The following is a 20,051-nucleotide window of genomic DNA, read 5'->3' as shown; positions in this document are numbered from 1 at the left end:
GGAAGGCGCGAGGACGATGGCGTCATGGGGAGCAATGTGCGCGGAGTGGCCATGGCGGTTGCCGGTCGGGGGAGGAAGAAGGCCTTGATAGGTGGGCCCCACCAGTAAGCAGCAGAAGGGAGAGGATGGAGGCAAAGTGGAGAAAAAAAAGATAAGGGAGAAAAAAAAAGAAGGGAGAAGGGAGAAAAAAAATAATAAATCCATGTCATCGTCCACGTGGTATATCACGTAGACAAGACTACGGTCAAACGAGGTTTTAGACCGGGATGTAACATTAAACCAAATTTAGTGATCTCGATGCGTGTTTTGTAAATTCATGGATCTAAGTGAAAAGCTCGTTACAAGTTTAAGGATCGCTAGTGTAATTTACTCTAATATATAGATAGATATTTCATTACTATTTGACTGCTATTTGATAACTAATATCGCATAAAAAATATGAGATAGAATTGAAGGGAGGAGAGCCGTGCATAATTAGGATATCGCAGGGGTGTCAATATACATACTGATGTACGTATATGTACGTATGTACGTACAGAACGAAGCGAGGAGGGTGGGAAAGATGTGGATTTTTTTTCTCTAACATAAGAAAATAAAAGGATAGATCTAATTGAAAATAGTGGGTACAGTGAAAATTGAGTCAATATTTTGCTTTTTTCTTGAAATGTTTTATATTTTCTTTATTTTCTTAGAGCACCATGTAATATCATGAACGTTTATAGAAAGTTTAACGATCTTTTATATATATAATAGATAGATGGGAGCATAATGGTACAAATTTTATTGTGAAACATTAATTGTATAGCTAATGTATTTATGTCTGTTGGTAAACAATCATATATAATGTAGTCTATGCTCGTAAAGTCATAATTATTTTAAATTTATTACAATAATAAATATTATATCAGCTATACATGAAAAAGCAATAACAAATAGGAAGGAGAGGAACTGATTGTACGTAACATACATACTGTACATAAGTACGTACTCAACTACGGAAGGGGATAAAGGAGAGGTGGGACACTATCTAGGGAGGAGGACTGTAAGTGTCTGGTTCATTTTAATATCAACATAATTAAACGGTTTATATTATTGGACCCACTAGTTTAAGTAAAAATAAATGAATGGATGTTTGTTTTTTCCAGAATTTTTATGATTTTCTCTAAATTATTAGAGTGTCACATGACAGTCTGAGAGTGTTTTAAGGAAGTTTCAGAAACTTTTAGCATATGATTAATAGATAAATTAGTAGGTCCAATACTATAAACCGTTTGATTAGATTAATATTAAAGTAAACCAGAAAATATAATATTTTAATATATCATATTGATACCACTTCTAACATTAATATAAATTTTATGGCTATATGGTACACCATGGTATACATAAGGTGTCATGATATAATATATTGCATGTTTCTAGTTATGTCGACGTAAAGGATGTATATTGTATTATGTGGACACGTACATCAAGATATATGGACTTGATGATCGAAATTGACTTGCAAGCTTTGTTCTTCCTACGAGACCAACCTACTCCTACGAGACAAGTTTTGTAGTGTCTTCAATCACACCAGTAGTACAGGTCTACGGACCCTAAGCTAGCCTAAACTTATGGGATAAGACACCACAATACGCTTCCCAAACTACTAAACTGTGCGTATTTTGCAAAAAAATTTTAACGGAAAGTTGCTTTAAAAATTCATATTAATCCATCTTTTAAGTTTATTTTAGAGTGAAGTGCACGAGCAGTCCCTAAACTTGTGCGGGTGTGTCATCTAGGTCCCTAAACTCTTAAAATGCATTTTCAGGTCCTCGAACTTGTTTTGGGGTGTCATATAGGTCCAAACGAGCTCCAACCCCTTCCATGCGCTGATGTGGCATGCCACGATAGTTCATACGTGTTAGTTGGACCCACGTGTCAATCACATAGAAAAAAAATAATTATAAAAACATATTTTCTCCTCTCTACCTTAGAATTTTTATCTTTTTTCTGTCTACCTAAGAGGAGAAAATATGATTTTTAATTTTATTTTTTATATATGCTTGACATGTGGATTCCACAGACACGTAGGCGCCACCGTGGCATTGCCACGTCAGCACATCGAATGGGTTAGAACCCGTTTGGGCCTATATAACACACATTCAAGTTCAGGGACCTAAAAATGCATTTTAGGAGTTCAAGGACCTAGATGACACACCGGTACAAGTTTAGGGACCGCCCATGTACTTCACTCTTTATTTTAACTAATACTTAATAGATCATATACTAACTATCACTCTGTTTTGCGTGTTAGAACCAACCCTCACTCCCGAACTCAGCCATAGTTAGAGCGACGTGTAGTGCAGTGCCTCTCGTGAGTCTCGCGGCGTGCGCGGACACACAGAGGGCCTGTTTAGTTGGTGAAATGAAAATTTTTGGATGTCACATCAGACGTTTGACCGGATATCGGAAGGGGTTTTTGGACACGAATAAAAAAACTAATTTCATAACTCGCCTGGAAACTGCGAGACAAATCTTTTGAGCCTAATTAATCCGTCATTAGCACATATGGGTTACTATAGAACTTATGGCTAATCATGACCTAATTAGACTTAAAAGATTCGTCTCACGATTTACATGCAAACTTTGTAATTAGTTTTTCTTTTTATCTATATTTAATGTTCTATATATATGTCCAATGATTCGATGTAATGTATTTGAGAAAAGTCTTTAGGAACTAAACAGGCCCAAAGATGATCGATTTGAAAAAGCGAATGGGTGGTCAAACACCCGTTAACTATCCCCGTGGCCCTTGCACCCTAACGGGATCCTGTGCTCTAGCTGAACTAGCCGCCAAAATATTAAAAATTTAATCATACGTTGGCAAATTTACAAAATTACGGTGAGATGAGAAGAGGGTCTATGTCAATTGCTACTCCTAATTTCGAAATAAAATTTACAAAATACTTAACTAAGAGTGTAAGATAGGAACAACTCCATGTTTATTAATTCTGGATTTAGAGGAACAATAAACTTTGGAAAAAAAAACTAAAACCTAAAGAGTCCATGATATATTATTTATATGTTTTTAGGAACTGAACTATATATTGGCGTTCGATTAACAGCTGTAAATTCAAAAATAGTAATTGTAAAATATGTACTCCCCCGTTTCATATTATAAGACTTTCTAGCATTAATTACCCACATTAATATAGATGTTAATGAATCTAGCTATATATATATGTGTCTAGATTTATTAATATCTATATGAATATGGGCAATGCTATAAAGTCTTATATTATGAAACGGAGGAAGTAATTTTTATAGTACATTTCCATGACTTAATAATTGCAATGCTCAGAATTAAAATTAATAAAGTATCTAGTTCTACCTGGCGTTGATTCCAAATTATTTTTTAAAAAGATAACTATGAATTTTTAAATATTTAATGATTTTTTAAAAAAATAGTTGAGTCTTAAAAGTTGTAGTCTGAATTATATATAGTATTTCCATCGTTTTTTCACTATGTAATAAATTTGAAATTCTTAATTAATTAATGTTGAATTGTGCTTTTATATGATCTAAAAACGGAAGACAGATATGCATACATACAGCTAATATATAAGCACACCACTCCCATCTACCTGTGAATGCGTCCCTTAATACATGGGAAATTAAAGACCCTTAATACACGGGAAAATAAAGAGATAATAAGCATCCGTGTGCCATCTCTTTAGTATGCTTAATGCATGGGATTAAAGAGATAATTATCGTGAGTGTGCCATCTTTTTTTAGAGGGCAGCTACACAACGGGATACCGTTGCAACGGGATATTTTAATGTGACTCTCCCTTTTCCTTTCCTCTGGCTACGTGTGCTCCCTAATACCTGGTACCTGATACCTGGTACCATAGGTATCGGTTGGTACCTGGTACCTTTGATACCGACTAGGTATCGACCGATACCTGATACCTAGGTATCAGACCTTGGTACTAAGGTATCAAGCCTGATACTTGTGGGGTATCAGAGGGTACCGTCAAAAAGAGAAGACGTGGGGGACATGTGCTCCCCTAGTACCTGGTACCTGATACCTGGTACCTTAGGTACCGGTTGGTACCTGGTACCTTTGGTACCGACTAGGTATCGACCGATACCTGATGCCCGGTACCTAAGGTACCGGGTGGTTCCTAGGTATCAGACCTTGGTACCAAGGTATCAAGCCTAATACTTGCGGGTTATCGGTGGGTACCATCAAAAAGAGGAGGAGACGTGGGGGAGGGAGGACCACAACGGCAAAGGATGGCGTCGAGGAGACACGGGCATGGAGGATGTCGCCGCAACCGCACCCGTTCCGGCTCCACCGCGCCCCGCTCCCGCTCTCCCTCTCGCTCACCGCGCCTGCCGCCGAGCTCCTCGCCGTCGCCACCTCCCCCGCGGTGGCGGCTGCCGGCTTCGGCGAGCGGTGGGCGACAACGACGGGGAGGGCTGCAGTGCCGCCTGATTTGGGGGAGGAGAGTGAGGTAGGAGGAGGGGATCCCGTCTCCACGGGATGCCGTGGTGTAGGTTTTCTGCTTTTTTTATCTCTAAGTACTGAAAAAAATAAATAGTGAATTACCGTGGATTTAACTTCCAGGGAGCACCACATAAATGAATCGATCTATTGATCGCCGGCATATGCCACCTAGCCTTTCAATGCCAGGATTCTTGTACACGTTAAGGTTTTCCCATTGAATGAATCTGAGATTGATACGAAGAAGGATAACCTGTGAAAGATCGATACGTATGGTCGGCCAGATGGGCTAACAAGAGGCCCAATACATTTTTTTTCTCAAATATAGACTCTTAACACCTTCTACAATTCTACAGTTGTGATCTTACGATGTACTTTATTAATGGTCAAATCTTTCTGGTTAATATAAGAGATAGATAGATCGATCAACATATAGATAGGTAGATAGAAAGATAGATATCTATAACTAATATAGATATTTGGATTTTTTCTGTCGTCACATCGCACAGAAATCACGAATTTTCGTCCGTCATTAATCGCGCTAAACTCATCCGATCCGATTCATCCGCCCGATTCTGTTTTGGTTCGGTCCATATGGAAGTACAACACAAGCCCAAGCCCAAACTGTGATTTCAGTATTCTAGGTCCATCTACAAGCCCATACACCAATTCCAATCTAATATAATTTTCATCATTATGCCCGATTTTCCACTCGTCCGTGCGATCCGTTCCTCCCAATCGTTTGAGTCCGAGTTTGTCTTAAAAAAAATCCCCGAGCTAGATTCCAAATCAATCAATCAACCGAACAACCAAAATCAACACGGAAATACCAAATTTAATCTCGACCTCGTGAATTTGATCCCAACAAGAAACCTAATACCCATGTATTACCTTCCTCCCAACCCGATCCATCTGAGCGAGGAGACCATGGTACAAAGTAGCAGGAGGCACGTCGGGTTGCAGGCGACGTGCGGCGGCGGAAGTGCTTGGCGCGGTCGTCGGACTTGTGGACGAGCTCGACGCAGGACGGTGGCAGGGACGGCATCAGTCCTTGCGGAGGGTAGACGGCTTTCTTCTTGGGCATCGGTTGAAGGCCAGCGGTCTTGAGGGCAGCGTCGGCTATTGTAGGTCCCAAGGGGAGGCGGCGCTTCGAGAGATCTCGTGGGCGGCGACGCTTTCTAGGCGGGCGGCGGCGTCAAGACGACCAGCGCATTCGGTGGTGGCGCGGAGGACGGTGAGGCGGCGCGGCTCCGGAGCCCTTCCTCCCGCCGGATCTGGCGGAGGGAGGGCGGCTCCAGGCGGCTGCCGCTCCTCCCGCCGCACGCCACCGACGCCGCCGCACGCCGCTGCCGCGGAGGGGAGGGCGCGGCCATCTCCGCCGATGCCGCCTCCCGCCGCTGGGCCGCACCGTCTCCACCCGCCGCCGCCACCCACCGCCTCTCCACTTGCGCCGCCGCCTGCCGCCTCGGAGAGAGGAGAGCGATAGAGAAGACCAGAGAGGAGAGGAAAACGAGAGAAACCCACCCACCCCCACCCCTGCGACGACCAGCTCCGGATCTGGTGACAGGAGCGAGGGGGAAGAGCCCGGATCTGGAAGAACCAACCTAACCTTCACCTTGCTGGCCTGCGATTGTGGATCTGACCGACGACGAGAGCTAGGTCTGGAGAGAAGAAAGAAACGAGAGACGGAGAGAGTGAGAGAGAGAGAGCGAGAAAAATCAATACGCCCCTGCAGCAGCTCTCAGCCTTTCACGCTGGTCTCTGACACCACTCACTGTTTCTTTTCCTTTTTTTAATTTATTGACGATAAAAATCATCGATTACTTATTTTTAATATTTCCTGAGATAACATTTGTTGAGATAGGGGTGTTTAGAACTAGGGCGTTAGGGCGTAAAGTTTCTGTCGTGTCACATTGGATATATTGGTACATATTTGAAGTATTAAATGTAGACTAATAACAAAACAAATTATAAATTATGTCTGTAAACTGCGAGACGAATTTATTAAGCTTAATTAATCCGTCATTAGCAAATGTTTATTGTAGTACCACATTGTTAAATCATGGACTAATAAGCCTTAAAAAATTTGTCTCGCAATTTACACGCAATCTGTGTAATTAGTTATTTTTTTTTGCCTATATTTAATACTCCATATAAATGTTCAAATGTTCGATGTGACTGGGTAAAAAATTTTGAGGTGGAATCTAAACACAACCATAGTCTCATTGCAACACATAACTACTGCTACCTCCATTATAAATTAAGTTTACTGCTGTATATAAATTTATGCATCGCCCAAACTAAATATATGGACGCTTACTCTGTTATGGCCCTCCCCTTGCCACTTCTTCAACTCATGATTAATCTATCTATCTATCTATCTATCTATCTATCTATCTATCTATTATCTATTATATACTAAATATATTATATACTAAATATATACTAAAAGTCCATTAAACTTCCTCAAAACGTTCTCAAGTTGACACGTGGCGCTTTAATAAATTAGAGAAAATCCTAAAAATTCTGAGAAAAAAGAAAAACATCCGTACATTGATTTTCACTTAAAATTGGTGGGTCCAATATTATAAACCGTTAGATTAGATTAATCTTAAAGCAAATCGGACACTACAACTATGGTCCCACCTACCTCTCCTCCTCCCCCTAGGTACGTATACATATGGTATACGTATGTATATATCGCAAGAAAAAACAACCATGCCGCTCTCCTTCCTTCTGTATCCCCTCTTCTTCTTTTTCCTTGTATAGTTTCTATGAAATACAAATGCATACGTATGTCTTATTTTTGGCTTGGTACTCTGTAAAGGGGAGAAGGGTTAATGCAAAATATAAGTCACTGTGACCATGTGATAGGTAATTATTATGTATAAATATTCACGGACAACTAGCTACTAAGCTTGTAACAAAATATCGCACTGACGTTATATATAAGATTAGTGTTTACAAACATATATAAATTATATCATCATATCACTATTTTCAAATATATACATAACTAAATTAGCTATGCAATATTTTAAAATAAAGTTTACACCCATTATATATATAGCCATCTATTATCTATCTATTATATACTAAAAGTGGCGCTCTAATAAATTAGAGAAAATCCTACAAACGCTCTCAAGCCACCACGTTACGCTCTAATAAATTATAGAAAATCCTAGAAATTCTAAGAAAAAAAGCAAAACATCAACCCCTTGATTTTCACTTAATTAAATTGGTAAGTCCAATATTATACATTGTTAGATGAAATTGATCTTAAAACAAACCAAATACTATGGGGTCCCACCTCTCCTTCTCCCGCACATACTTAGGCATACGTACTTACCATGTACGTACGCTTCCTTCCCTTCTTTTTTTCCCTTTTTTCCTTTTTTTTTCATTTATGTAGTGGATATATTTATTTAAATAATAATAATTTTACAAACAAAGAGTCTACCATCATACAACTCACAGGTAACTAAATTAGCCCTATAATTTTTGAAAATAAAATTTACACCATTATATGTTACCCATTAAACTAATAATGTAAGATAATTTCCATTTAAACCGGTGTACTCATTACATTGTACTATTATTTTCAAATAATGCACTATTTTAAAATGAAGTTTACACAATTATATTGTGTACCTATCAAATAAACAATTTAAGATCTATTAACTAATTTATATGTACACCTAAACTGACGGACCCATTATTTAAATTATCGGATCTATTTTTTATTGCAGTGCACTGTTTCAAAATAAAGTTTATACCATTATATTGTGTACCTATTAAATTAACAATTTAAAATCTATATTAACTAATTTACACTTACACTAGGACCGGTGGACCCATTATTTAAATCATCAGATCTATTGGTTGCTAATAAATAAAACATCCGAAGTTCTCTTTTTGGCCCGCTGTACACTACACGTCTGCACCTTTGCCTTTTGCACGCATGACAAAGCGTTGTGTTTGAGTCATCTAAGGTGATCACGACCGCTGCAGCGCTATAGCTTTGCCACATATCAAATCATATATGGATATCATTCATTTTGTTAATAACATAAAAGGAAAATTAAAGGTGTGATGCTGCGAGGGAAGATTTAGGCACCGTGGGTTCTGTTTTTCCCAACACTTAGCTCTGTTTCAGCTGAAACTGAGATTTGATTACATAATAATTATAATGTATTGTGTTATCTCGTATTTGGATTTTATACTATTTGTTTGTACAAGTGAAAGAAATAATTATGTTATAAATGCGAGCACAATATTAATGAATATCAATAGAACTCTTACTAAGACAAGGGTGTTATAAGGGAGTTTAAGGCCCTCTTTTTTCCTGATTCCATAGTTTGGATTTTCGTTTCCATGCTTTCCAACTTTCTAAATGATGTTGTTTTTAAACAACATTTTAATTTTAGAAGTCAATTCATTCGTTTATACCCTCAAATAGCTATCACATAAATCAGATAATTCATCAATTTCACCTGTCCTAAACCCTAAGTTGTACATTTTTTTTGCATGCGAGTCATGGTGATCAATAAATTGGAGATCAATGGATAATGAAAGTCATAAGATGAATATGTAAGAGCTACTATAAACAACTGTAAATATGTGTCAAAATTAATTGCTATTAATTAGACATTTAATGGCTTGCTAGCCAAATAATTAATTTCTCTCTACATGTATATAACATGGACGAAGCTGGAACAAATATTACCATATGTCCTATACTTACATATTACGCGGTTAATATTCTAATTACATGTGTGAAGTCCTTTAAAATTCCTTAAAATGCTCTCAAGCTGCCATGTGGTGCTCTAATGAATTAGATCAAATATTAGAAGTTCTAAGAAAAAACGAAGTATCTATTACTTGATTTTCACTTAAATCGGCACGTCCAATATTATAATCCGTTAGATTAAAATGATCTTAGAACAAACTAAATACTACGTGGTCCCGCCTCTCCTCCCGAGGCACAGGTACGCACCTGCGTACGTGGGTACGTACGCTTCCCCTCCCATTTTTTCTCCATGCATACGCTTCCCTCATTTTCTTATTATATCATGCGCCTTTATGACACGATTTAACCACAATTTTCAGTATCTTACTCTCGCATTTTTAATCTGTGGCCATACTACACGGTATGTATATAGATGGACTGTATGATAATTAACTAGCAATAGTTTCTCCTTTCTTATTTACTCGAGAGAAAAAAAATATGATTCAAAAGTCGTAAGTTTTTTTTAAGATACCTTAAGAAAAATAGAACCCTTTAATTATTATAAAATAACATTATACGAACTTTAGTTTGCCTTTAATCTATGAGACAAAATTTTGAACAAACAATAATATTACCAATCAATAATACAAGTGCCCGCGCATGCGCGCGGGCCACCTTGCTAGTTTTTAAAAAAGTCAACGGCGTCAAACATTTTGGGATGGAGGTAGTATATTCTTTGTATAGCTAGCCGTTTTCTATTTCTTTGTTTCCTCATCTGCCCTGCCCTCTCTGTAAATTCTTTGTAAATATTATTTTTATATATTATTTAATATAACACAATAAGAGCCTCTCCTGCTGTTTCTTTTGAAAAAAAAAGACACAGCCACAGTGCCATATATTGCTCATGGATTGCTCTCTAGCTATCATGATGGCTAGAGAGCAATCCGGGAGCAATATATGGCGCTACGGCTGCGTTATTTTTTTTTCATGTATATGAATTAAAGAACAAATACCATATGCTGCATAAAGATTATTTAATGTTATTTTACATCTTGATCGTATCTCCTGAAGTTTTTAGTCCGTTTTTGCATCATTAATTTTTTTCATTGATGTCGACAACACACTGACTATTCACTTATTTTTTTTCCTTTACTGGAAAAAGCATTGCAGTATTAATTGAGCATTCCTCGTGCTAAGAAAAAGAATAAATCGTTGATTGAGTGGATTATATTACTATTAATATTGCGGATAAAAACCTGCTATTGAAAAGCTGACAAACACTTTAGTATTTTAAGGTAAAAGTGAAACTCTAAACAAAATAAGTCAGTACTTATTTAGTCACAATCTTTTATTAATATTAAATTAAGAAAACAATGAACTGAGACTAGTCCAACACTAGAATAAATCAATAGTGGTTAATTAATTCTAAATTTTAACTTATTATATCATAAAAAATATAATCAATAATACTTGGATTCTTTAGTTTTTATATAACTAATAATTCGGACAAACAAAATATTACATCCGTTCCACATCATAAGATGTTTTGGCTCTTCCTAGATTCATATGGATACATGGATGCTAATGAATGACACACACATAAAACTTATTCATTGATTCATTGATGAATCTAGGCGTAGGTTCAAAACATCTTATAATATGACCCTTACCACGTCAGCTGCCATGTTGTCCCGGCCGTGCGCAGGGCTATTGTGGTCGTGAAAATTACCGGCTGACAGGGCCAATCAGAAAACAGTAAACAAAAATGGTAGAAAATACAGAAATGGTGTTGGAAATAGTTTGCCTATTAATTTATCGATTGTTTTACTGGTAAACTATATTGTTACAGTAATTACCGTTTTATAAACATCACTGGGGCCCAAACTATCTCCATGTTCCATCTCTCGACTCAACAACTCGATCACCACACCAACTGCCAGAAAACACACAGTACTAGTAAACGCTAGCACGTGTAAACACATCGCCAGTTCCAAATTAACCAAAGCTGTTCCCGACAATACCATATGCATCGAATTTATAATTATCGTTTATCATTTATCACTTTATCGATCGTGCATGTTGTATGTATTTGTATATATTAAAGAATGGGGTTAGTATAAATTTGTGATATACTCTTGCAATCATGCTAGATTGCTAGTTAAATATGTGATACTATAGTTTGATGTTCCTGACATAAATTACCTTTTTTTTCCGATAGATATATATACCATCATATGTTTTCGATCAAATAGTTCCATTTCTATTTTTTTAATACTGTTTCCAGTTTCCAGTTACTATTTTTTAATTCCGATTCCAAAAAAATAATATGGTTGTGAAAATGATTTGGCTTTTTTTTTTACTATTTTCCTCCCTAGGTGGCAGAAGATCGGTGGGCCAGTATCCTTGGCACTATGCTGGAACTCGCTACTAGGTTTAGGTGACCAACAGTCAAGAAGGATGACGTAAGCGGCTGAGAATTGAAGCAGCCGCGTTCTGGGAGAACGAGCAGTGTTACAAAAAGAGAGGTTTTATGTGGACATAGGATATACTTTCCTAGCCAATAAAACTTGATGTTTCAAGAAATTTGAAGGTGCTTTAGAGATAACTGCAGATGAATGAATTTATAATTAATTTAAAAGGAATTATTAATATTTTATTAATTAGCTACTCACTTTATTTTTTAATGTTTGACACCATAACTTTTATACACATGTTTGACCATTCGCCTTATTAAAAAAAATTATTATACTTTTTATGATTTATTTTATTATTTTAAGTACTTTATGTGTAACTTATATTTTTGCAGGTTTACATAATTTTTTTAACAAAACAAATAGGCAAACATATATAAAAAATCAATGGTATCAAACATTAGAAACCGGAGAGATTGTTTTTTTGGATAAATGATTTCCTCCCGGCCTAGTGTGTAACCCCATCTCAAAAATTGTGGTTCCCCCAAGGACACATTCCAGAAAGTAGTTATTCCAAAGATCTATTTATAGAAAGAAGTTTTTGAAAGGGGCAAAATGCAAAAAGGTTCAGCTCCACAATGTTATAAAGCACCAACCCGAAGCAGGCTTCCAGAACAGAAAAAGCTTAGTATCATTGATTCATTTCGATATTTCTTGGTGCGTTTCCCTTCTCCGAAGCGTGCACAGCATATGGATCCTGCGCGTGAGCCAGCACGGGTGCTACGGGGGATCAAGAGGATTGATCAACTCGCCCATGGATTGATGGTTAGTAGTTCGTCCATTCCATTCAATTTGATCATTTGTTCTTCTGCAAGTCTCAAGTCCCTGGTCCCTCTTCCCCTTAATCATATTCTGTGCATTCGAACGGACGGAGACAGAGAATAGTCTTGATGGAGGAACTATATCTGAATTATTTTTCACCTGCCGCCGGCGTAGTTCTTATAGTGTCCTACTGTTAACTTGGAACACTTGTTGTAACTAATGTTAATATATGGAGCAGGACCCCAACAAGATGAGCTACGAGGTGTCCATGGAACCCACGGGGTGGGAGATGCAGGACACCCACCTCGTTCTGATGGAGGGCCAGAGCATCGCCGGGGTGGTGCTGCGTACGACTGCGGATCCCGGCGGCGGCGGCGGCGGCGCGGCGACGAGGACAGCTCTGGCGTGGGAGCTGGACGCTCTGCTGTTGCGCCTGGAAGCAATGGTGGAAGGACGCTGCAGCGGCGGTGGGATTGTGCTGGCCCTTCGCCTTTGGGATGTCATCTTTGATCTCTTCTCGGCCCTCGTTCCTGTCTGAATTTGCCAGAGATGACACGCTCATGATGCTCATCTTCACCTACAACTTCTGAGTGTCATGCAGCTACCTATCTAGCTTTGTGCTCATCGTCTGCAAGTTTGAGTGTGCGTGTGTGTTTGTGTTTGGTTCCAAATTAAGGGCCGATCGAACTGCCCCAGTCAGATCTCAGTGTGTGTATCATGTCCTCATGTCTCATGTCAAGCTCCTACATGTATTACTTGAAATGATATGATCAATTAATATCGTTTCTGTTGCATTTTATTTTTGAAATTTAAGATGATCCAGTTTGGGGTTGGAGTTTCCGTTTTTTTTTTTTTGTATCATCACCACAAAAACCCCTATTGGAAGGTCCCTATGGCGTCCGTTCACATTGTTCCCTATCTCAATCCTCATTCTCGTGAGACTGTGTACAAAAGGACAATGAACCTAACAACAATGCAGGGACGTGCTTCAAATTAACTAGTAATTAATATTTTATTTTCTAATAATTATTCTTATGTTTATTCCTAGCTCCATTGGTGTTCAATTAGGAGGTCACAAAACCTTTCCATGGCGTGGATTTTGGCATGGAATACGAAGAAAGGTCGAGGCTCAAAAAAGGGACGTGCTTCAAGACGTTATCTAGTAAGATTTTGTTTTCTAGGAGAGTAATAATTATTCTTGAGTTTATGCTAGCTAGCTCTATTGGCGGCTTCTGCTTAGCAGCTAACGAAACCGTTCCATGTGGGATTAAAAAAAACAAAAAGGAGGAGCCAATAAAAGAGAATAAGAAGATTCCCTAGTAAGCTAGATTGCGCAGAATGATGCACAGACCACGCACCCAGGATCATTTCATGTACTCCTGTCTCCATCGGAGCATAAAAAAAAAATCACTGCCTAAGTAGTTAAAAGATTGGATGTACGTTGGGCTCGGCTTCAGTACGCTGTCTAAATCATCAAAAGGTTAATGTCACCCGTTGGACGTCGGAAGATTGTACGCGTTGCAGCTATAGCTAAAATTACGTCGCGTATGTGCATGCCGCCGGCAGCGACAGCGACGACGACGACGAAGACGGCTCTCGCGCGCCGACGCCGGCCGAGACGGCCATGATCAATTGAGTCGCCAATGCGGCATTGCATGGCGGAATGTGGAAAAAATCTTGAAGTAGCTACTCCATCCATCTCATAATATAAGGGATTTCAGGGGATGCGACACATTCTGGTCTGTCCAGATTCATTGTACTAGAATGTGTCACATTCACCCAAAATATCTTATGTTATGGGACAGAAGGCAGTCCTAAAATAAGTCTAGCCGTGGAAATCCGTGTCCAACGTTTGACCGTTCGTCTTATTTGAAAAATTTATGAAATTTTTTTAAAAAATTAGTCACACGTAAAGTACTATTTATGTTTTATCATCTAATAACAATAAAAATAGTAATCATAAAAACTTTTCAAATAAGACGAACGGTCAAACGTTGGAAATAAATAGTGCAAAACTGCACTTATTTTGGGATGGAGGGAGTACATGGGAAATTTCTTTTTAAGCACCCAGTGAATATCCACCCATTTCTTACATGTTATCTAAATAGCTAAATAAAAATTTGAAAAGATATATTAATATGAGATGTATCATTTCACAAACATTTAAATTCAAATTCCACTTCTACAAGTTGTAACAAATATAATTATGAATGTGTATCTACTAGTTTGAACTTACATGTTTGTAACAAATATTAATCTATCTTATTAATTTTTTAATAATTATATATTTAGGTAACATGTAAAAAACGAGTGGATGTTCACCCAAGTGCTAAAAATCATCTCCCCTAGTACTCACTCCGGGTTGATAATACTTGTCGTTTTGGACAAGGGCACGGTCTTCAAAAAGTAACTTTGACAATTATTTTCTATTATAATATATATATATATATATAAATGTCAACAAATATATGATTTTATTGAAGTATTTTTTAAGACTAATCTACACATATGATTTTCATATTTTTAAGATGAATATTTTAGAAATTATTTGTAGTCAAATATTTTGAAGTTTGACTTTACCCTTGTCCAAAACAACTAATATTATCAGTCCGGAGGGAGTACATTCATATAGACAGGATATGATATGCTCCATATATGATGCAAATACTATTCCTACCCCCACTTTTTTATGTAGTATATATTACATATGCCTTATGATGATAGTGTGCGTGTGTATATGTCACATGTTGGTTAATACTCCCTCCATTTTTTTTAATTTGATGCTGTTGACTTTTGATGTTTGACTATTCATCTTATTAAAAAAATTACATGATTACTAATTATTTTATTATGATTTAATTTATTACTAAGACATTTTAAGCATGACTTATAATTTTGCATATTTAAAAAAAAATTTGAATAAGACGAACGGTCAAACGTAGATCGAAAAGTGAACAAACATCATATAGGCATAACCGGAGGGAGTAGATGATATCTGAATACTACATTAGTTCCCTCACATAATGAGATAGAAATATATGATTTCCTTCTTGAAGAAACAGGAACGAGAGTATCCGGTTGATATTTAAGGAGCTCAGACTCATATGGCATATCTCTTTCTAATTTCTATCACTTCTATATAATGTTGAGTAATGAGTTACCTGATAGTAGCTGTTGTCAGAAAACGAGGACAGTATAATTAATTTCCTGCAACCTCTTGGTTGCTGCAGATTGTTTAAGTTGAGGAGAGGTATCTGGAGAACCTCTCTCGAGCATTGTAAAAGATCTCTGGAAGTAGCTATTATTACACTATAAATTTCAATACTTGTAATTACATTGTAAGTTCAATTATTTATATTGTAATTTTTCTAATACACAATGTATAAATGAATTAGGACTAAAAGTAATACTCTCTCCGTTTCAAAATGTTTGACACCGTTGACTTTTTAGCACGTATTTGACCATTCGTCTTATTTAAAAAAATTTGTGAAATATGTAAAACTATATGTGTACATGAAAGTATATTTAACAATGAATCAAATGATATGAAAAGAATAAATAATTACTTAAATTTTTTGAATAAGACGAATGGTCAAACACATGCTAAAAAGTCAACAGTGTCAAATATTTTGAAACGGAGGGAGTACTTGGAAGAGGAGATAGAAGAGACAAGCGTATAGTTGAAAAGTGGAAGCACATATAGAAAAAAGGTGAGTAAAATTAAGTGAAAAACGCGTTGTTTTATTGTCAGTCTGCTGCTGAGTGCTGACTTCTTGTTGGGGGAGCTTGTTGAGTTTTGTGTTCTGTAACGAGCCCAGAAGTTGATGGACGAGTTTGGCCCTGTTTATTGATCTGGGTTTCATGCCCGTTCTGTTCATTTGAAAAAGGAAGAAGTCCACTTTGAGTCCCTCAAATATAGCTCGAAATCTAATTTGTATCCTTGAACTGCAATACCGGATATCTTAATCCCTCAACTATTAAAACCGGTGTAATTTAACTCTCTCAGCGGTTTTAGTGGGTTGTTTCGTTGACGTGGTGCTATGACCCGGTCAAACCGGCTGACTCAGCATGTGGGACCCACGTGTTAGCGTCACTTTTTTTTCTCCCCTATTTCTTTTCTCCTTTTCTCCTCTTTCAGTCCAGCAGTGCAAGTCAACGACGCGCCTCCACATCACCGCCAAGGCCGTGCTAGGGGACGCGCAGTGGCGACTAATTAAGCTTGGAGAGTCCAGCTGGCCGGAAGGTGTTGCAAGGAGCACGACTAGCGTAGGGGACGAGCCGACGGTGACGAGGTGGCACGACGACCATTCTCCCTCTAGCTCAAGGCGGCGGCCGAAGAACGTGGAGCTCCAGGGCGGCACGCCAGCGGCATCGGATAGGCGCGGAGCAAGGTCACGGTTTTTAGGAAAAGTTTTGGGAACTAAATAAGGCCTAACTTAGAGGCTTATCCATACAACTCAAAACATTGTCATCCCATATTACGATACGAAGTTAGGTTAATTTTGATAATCTTACTAATGCGCAAAAAAGCAAAAGAAACAAAAATCTTATCGCGTCGATTAGATCACCACCGGTGGCAGTCAACATATCCACAGCGGCCACAACCAGAGCCGTCGATTCTCCATCCAACGGTCTACAACCCCCTCAGCACTGTAATCTAATAACCCACGAAACCCGCCTGTCCCCACCGCCTCCGTCGCGCGTGCGTCACGCGTGACCCAACCCCACAGCTGGGCCCCACACGTCATCCACCGCCGATCCTTTCGTTCCCCACTCTTCCAGAACGGACTAGTCCGGAGTCCGACCCGTCTCCGAATCGAATCCCCGAGACTCCAGAACATTCCGAAACAATCCGAATCCTTCTCGAACCTTTCCCCTCTTAAGCCATATAAATCCCCACCGCCTCGTGTCCCCCTCTCACTATCGCAACAAAATTCAGATCAGGCGAATCGAAAAAGGGCAAGAGAAGCTCGGAGATCGCATCAATGGCGTCGTCGTCTCGTCGATTCTTCGGCTACGACCCCTACGACTACTACTACACCTCCTCCCCCTACGACTACGCCTACCCGTACTACACCCCCGCCCCCGCCGCCACCGACCGCCGCCGCCACGCCTCGCCGCGGTTCTTCCCGGCGGCGGCGGCCGATGAGGAGTACAGGTACGGCGAGCCGGTGGAGACGGTGGACGTGCTGCGCCCGAGCTCCTCGAGGAGGAGCAGGGCGAGGCCGGTGTCCGTGTCCGTCCCGGTGCAGTTTGCTGGGTCTGAGACGAAGGCGAAGGCGAAGGGGTGTGAGAGTGAGATGAGTCCGCCGCGATCGGTGGCGAGGATTGGGAGGGAGGCGGCGGCGGTGAGGGTGCAGGCGGCGGCGAGGGGGTTCCTGGCGAGGAGGATGGTGCGGGAGGTGAGGGCGGTGGAGGCGGAGGCGGAGGGGGTGGCGAGGAAGGTGGCGGCCGAGGCGGAGGCGCTGAGGCGGGACGCGAGGGGGAGGGTCGCCCTCGGGGAGGCGCTCATGCGGCTGCTGCTCCGGCTCGACGCGGTCCACGGCGCCAGGGAGTACCGGAGGAGGGTAACCAAGCGGGTCCTCGCGCTGCAGGACGCCGTCGACGCCCTCGAGCACGTGCCGGCGGCGCCGCCCGTGGAGGAGGAGGAGGAGGAGGCCCGCGTGGTCGCCGACGACGCCGCCCCGGCCCTCGACATGGAGGAGGCTCACGACGCGCAGGAGGACATGATGACGCCGTCGCCTGCGCAGGACGCGTCCCAGCTCGCGGACGACGCCCCGGCGGCCGTCGATGCCGTCGACATGGAAGAGAACGAGATGGCGCCGGGGTCGCCGCGCGCCGAGGAGGAGCACGGCGTCGAGGCGGAACCGAAGCCCGAGGTGGAGATCCCGGTTCCTGAGGCGGGCACCGAGATGGAGGTGGACGGGGGGCAAGCCACCGGCGGCGAGGCCGAGACGGAGAAAGCGGTCGAACAGGTGGTGGGCGGAGAGATGCAGGAGGCGGAGGAAGAGGCGGAAGGCGAGTGGGAGATGGTGACTGCAGAATCCCCTTTGGAGGCCGCCGCCGCCGACGACGACGTGGAGGCCGTGGAGAGCTCGGCGGCGCCCGCTGCGCGGGTCGACGAACCGGCGGTCCAAGATGAGGAGAAAGAGAAGGAGGAGGGGGTGGAGATGAAGAAGGTGATGGAGATGGTGGCGGCGCTGTGCGAGCGGAGCGCGCAGCAGTGCGCGGTGATCGGCGCGCTGGCGGAGCGGGTGGACGCGCTGGAGCGCGCCGTGCGGCGGGTGGAGGAGAGCGACCGGCGGCGCCGCCGCAACAAGAAGCTCAAGAAGGAAGCCAAGGCGAACAGCTAGTCCATCCGAAGCTGCTACAGCGATTGAATAAACAAGAGTTTTTTTTAGTTCTTAGCTTTTGGAGTTGGACAGACAAAAAAAAATCCGTAATATTATTTTTGGTTTCTTTCGTTTTTTGATTTGGTTTGTAGTCCTTTCGAATGCGAATCAAACGATAACAATTTTGCTATATATTTACTCCAATTCCGCCACGGTTTCTTATCGTTTCAGAAAAATTCAGACAGGGTGAGATCCAAACTTTCGACGAAACATCTGCAGTTAACATAGATTCTCTAGTAAATCGAACATGGCCTAAATGCGGCGAGTTGCAGCACCGATCTAGAAAGTTTTGTATCTGGCCTAATGAGGAATCCAGTACAAATATGTGATGTGTTCGTTTGCAGCCGCGCAATGGGATGGCATTGTTTGTCAAAATCTATTTATTTTCATCGGATAAAAAAACCGTGCTCGAACCGTAAAACCAGATATGTGGGGTCCCTTGCCTATACAAAACTGGTCACCCGAGATCCTTCGAGAACCCGGTTTTGATCTACGTGGCAGCTGAGTCAGCGTGGGACCCACATGTCAGCAAGCCACGTCAACTTTCCCCTTTCTTTTTTCTCTTCTTTTTTTTTACTTCTCTTTGCCGCGGGGTAGTAGCAACGGGTGGCCACGTCAACTTTCCCCTTTCTTTTTTCTCTTCTTTTTTTTTTACTTCTCTTTGCCACGGGGGAGTAGCAACGGGCGGCTATGAGTGGGGCTGAGTGGCGGCCGGCGGAGGCGGCGTGCGAGCTTGCGGTGGCCGGGAGGCGGAGCATGGCGCAGAAGAGGCGGCGCCGCGGACGAACGCATTGCTGACAATGGTGTCGGTGCACGACACGAGGCCGAGCTCGGAGATGACGGCCTCAGCGGCGGCGGGCGCGGAGGTCGGGAGATGGAGCATGGCGCAGAAGAGAAGCGTCTCACGGATGGTGAGGTGGGGTGGAGCACGTCGTCCTGCGCCGCGAACCCCATGCGCCGCTGCATGGCGCGGCACGACGCGCGCCTCCTTCACCGCCGCCGCCACCGCCGTGGTCGCCCGCTCCACCTTGACGCCACGTCGATGAACTGAGCACATCAAGCATCCAACCAAAGATCAAAATCACCTCAACCACACATAGCAGCATCTATCTATATCATCGATATGTACCAGCTGGAGATTGAGTGGCGTGCAAATGGAGGACAAGAAGCAGTCCATCTTGGATGGAGGCAGCGGCGGTGTCGCCG

General features: G+C 41.3%; 1 protein-coding gene across 1 annotated transcript; it reads left to right on the top strand.

The window, feature by feature from the left end:
- Positions 1-17,372: 17,372 nt before the first annotated feature.
- LOC4350568 (uncharacterized) lies at positions 17,373-18,977 on the top strand. Its single transcript, XM_015760467.3, has one exon. It carries the CDS (start codon positions 17,439-17,441, stop codon positions 18,804-18,806), a length of 1,368 nt encoding a protein of 455 aa, XP_015615953.3. The 5' UTR covers positions 17,373-17,438; the 3' UTR covers positions 18,807-18,977.
- The last annotated feature ends 1,074 nt before the right edge of the window (positions 18,978-20,051 follow it).

The sequence above is a fragment of the Oryza sativa genome, chromosome 11 (assembly GCF_034140825.1).
Source record: "Oryza sativa Japonica Group chromosome 11, ASM3414082v1".
In the NCBI taxonomy this organism is placed as follows: domain Eukaryota; kingdom Viridiplantae; phylum Streptophyta; class Magnoliopsida; order Poales; family Poaceae; genus Oryza; species Oryza sativa.
Note: the sequence above shows the minus strand (reverse complement) of the source record. Positions and strands in the feature narration are given on the sequence as shown.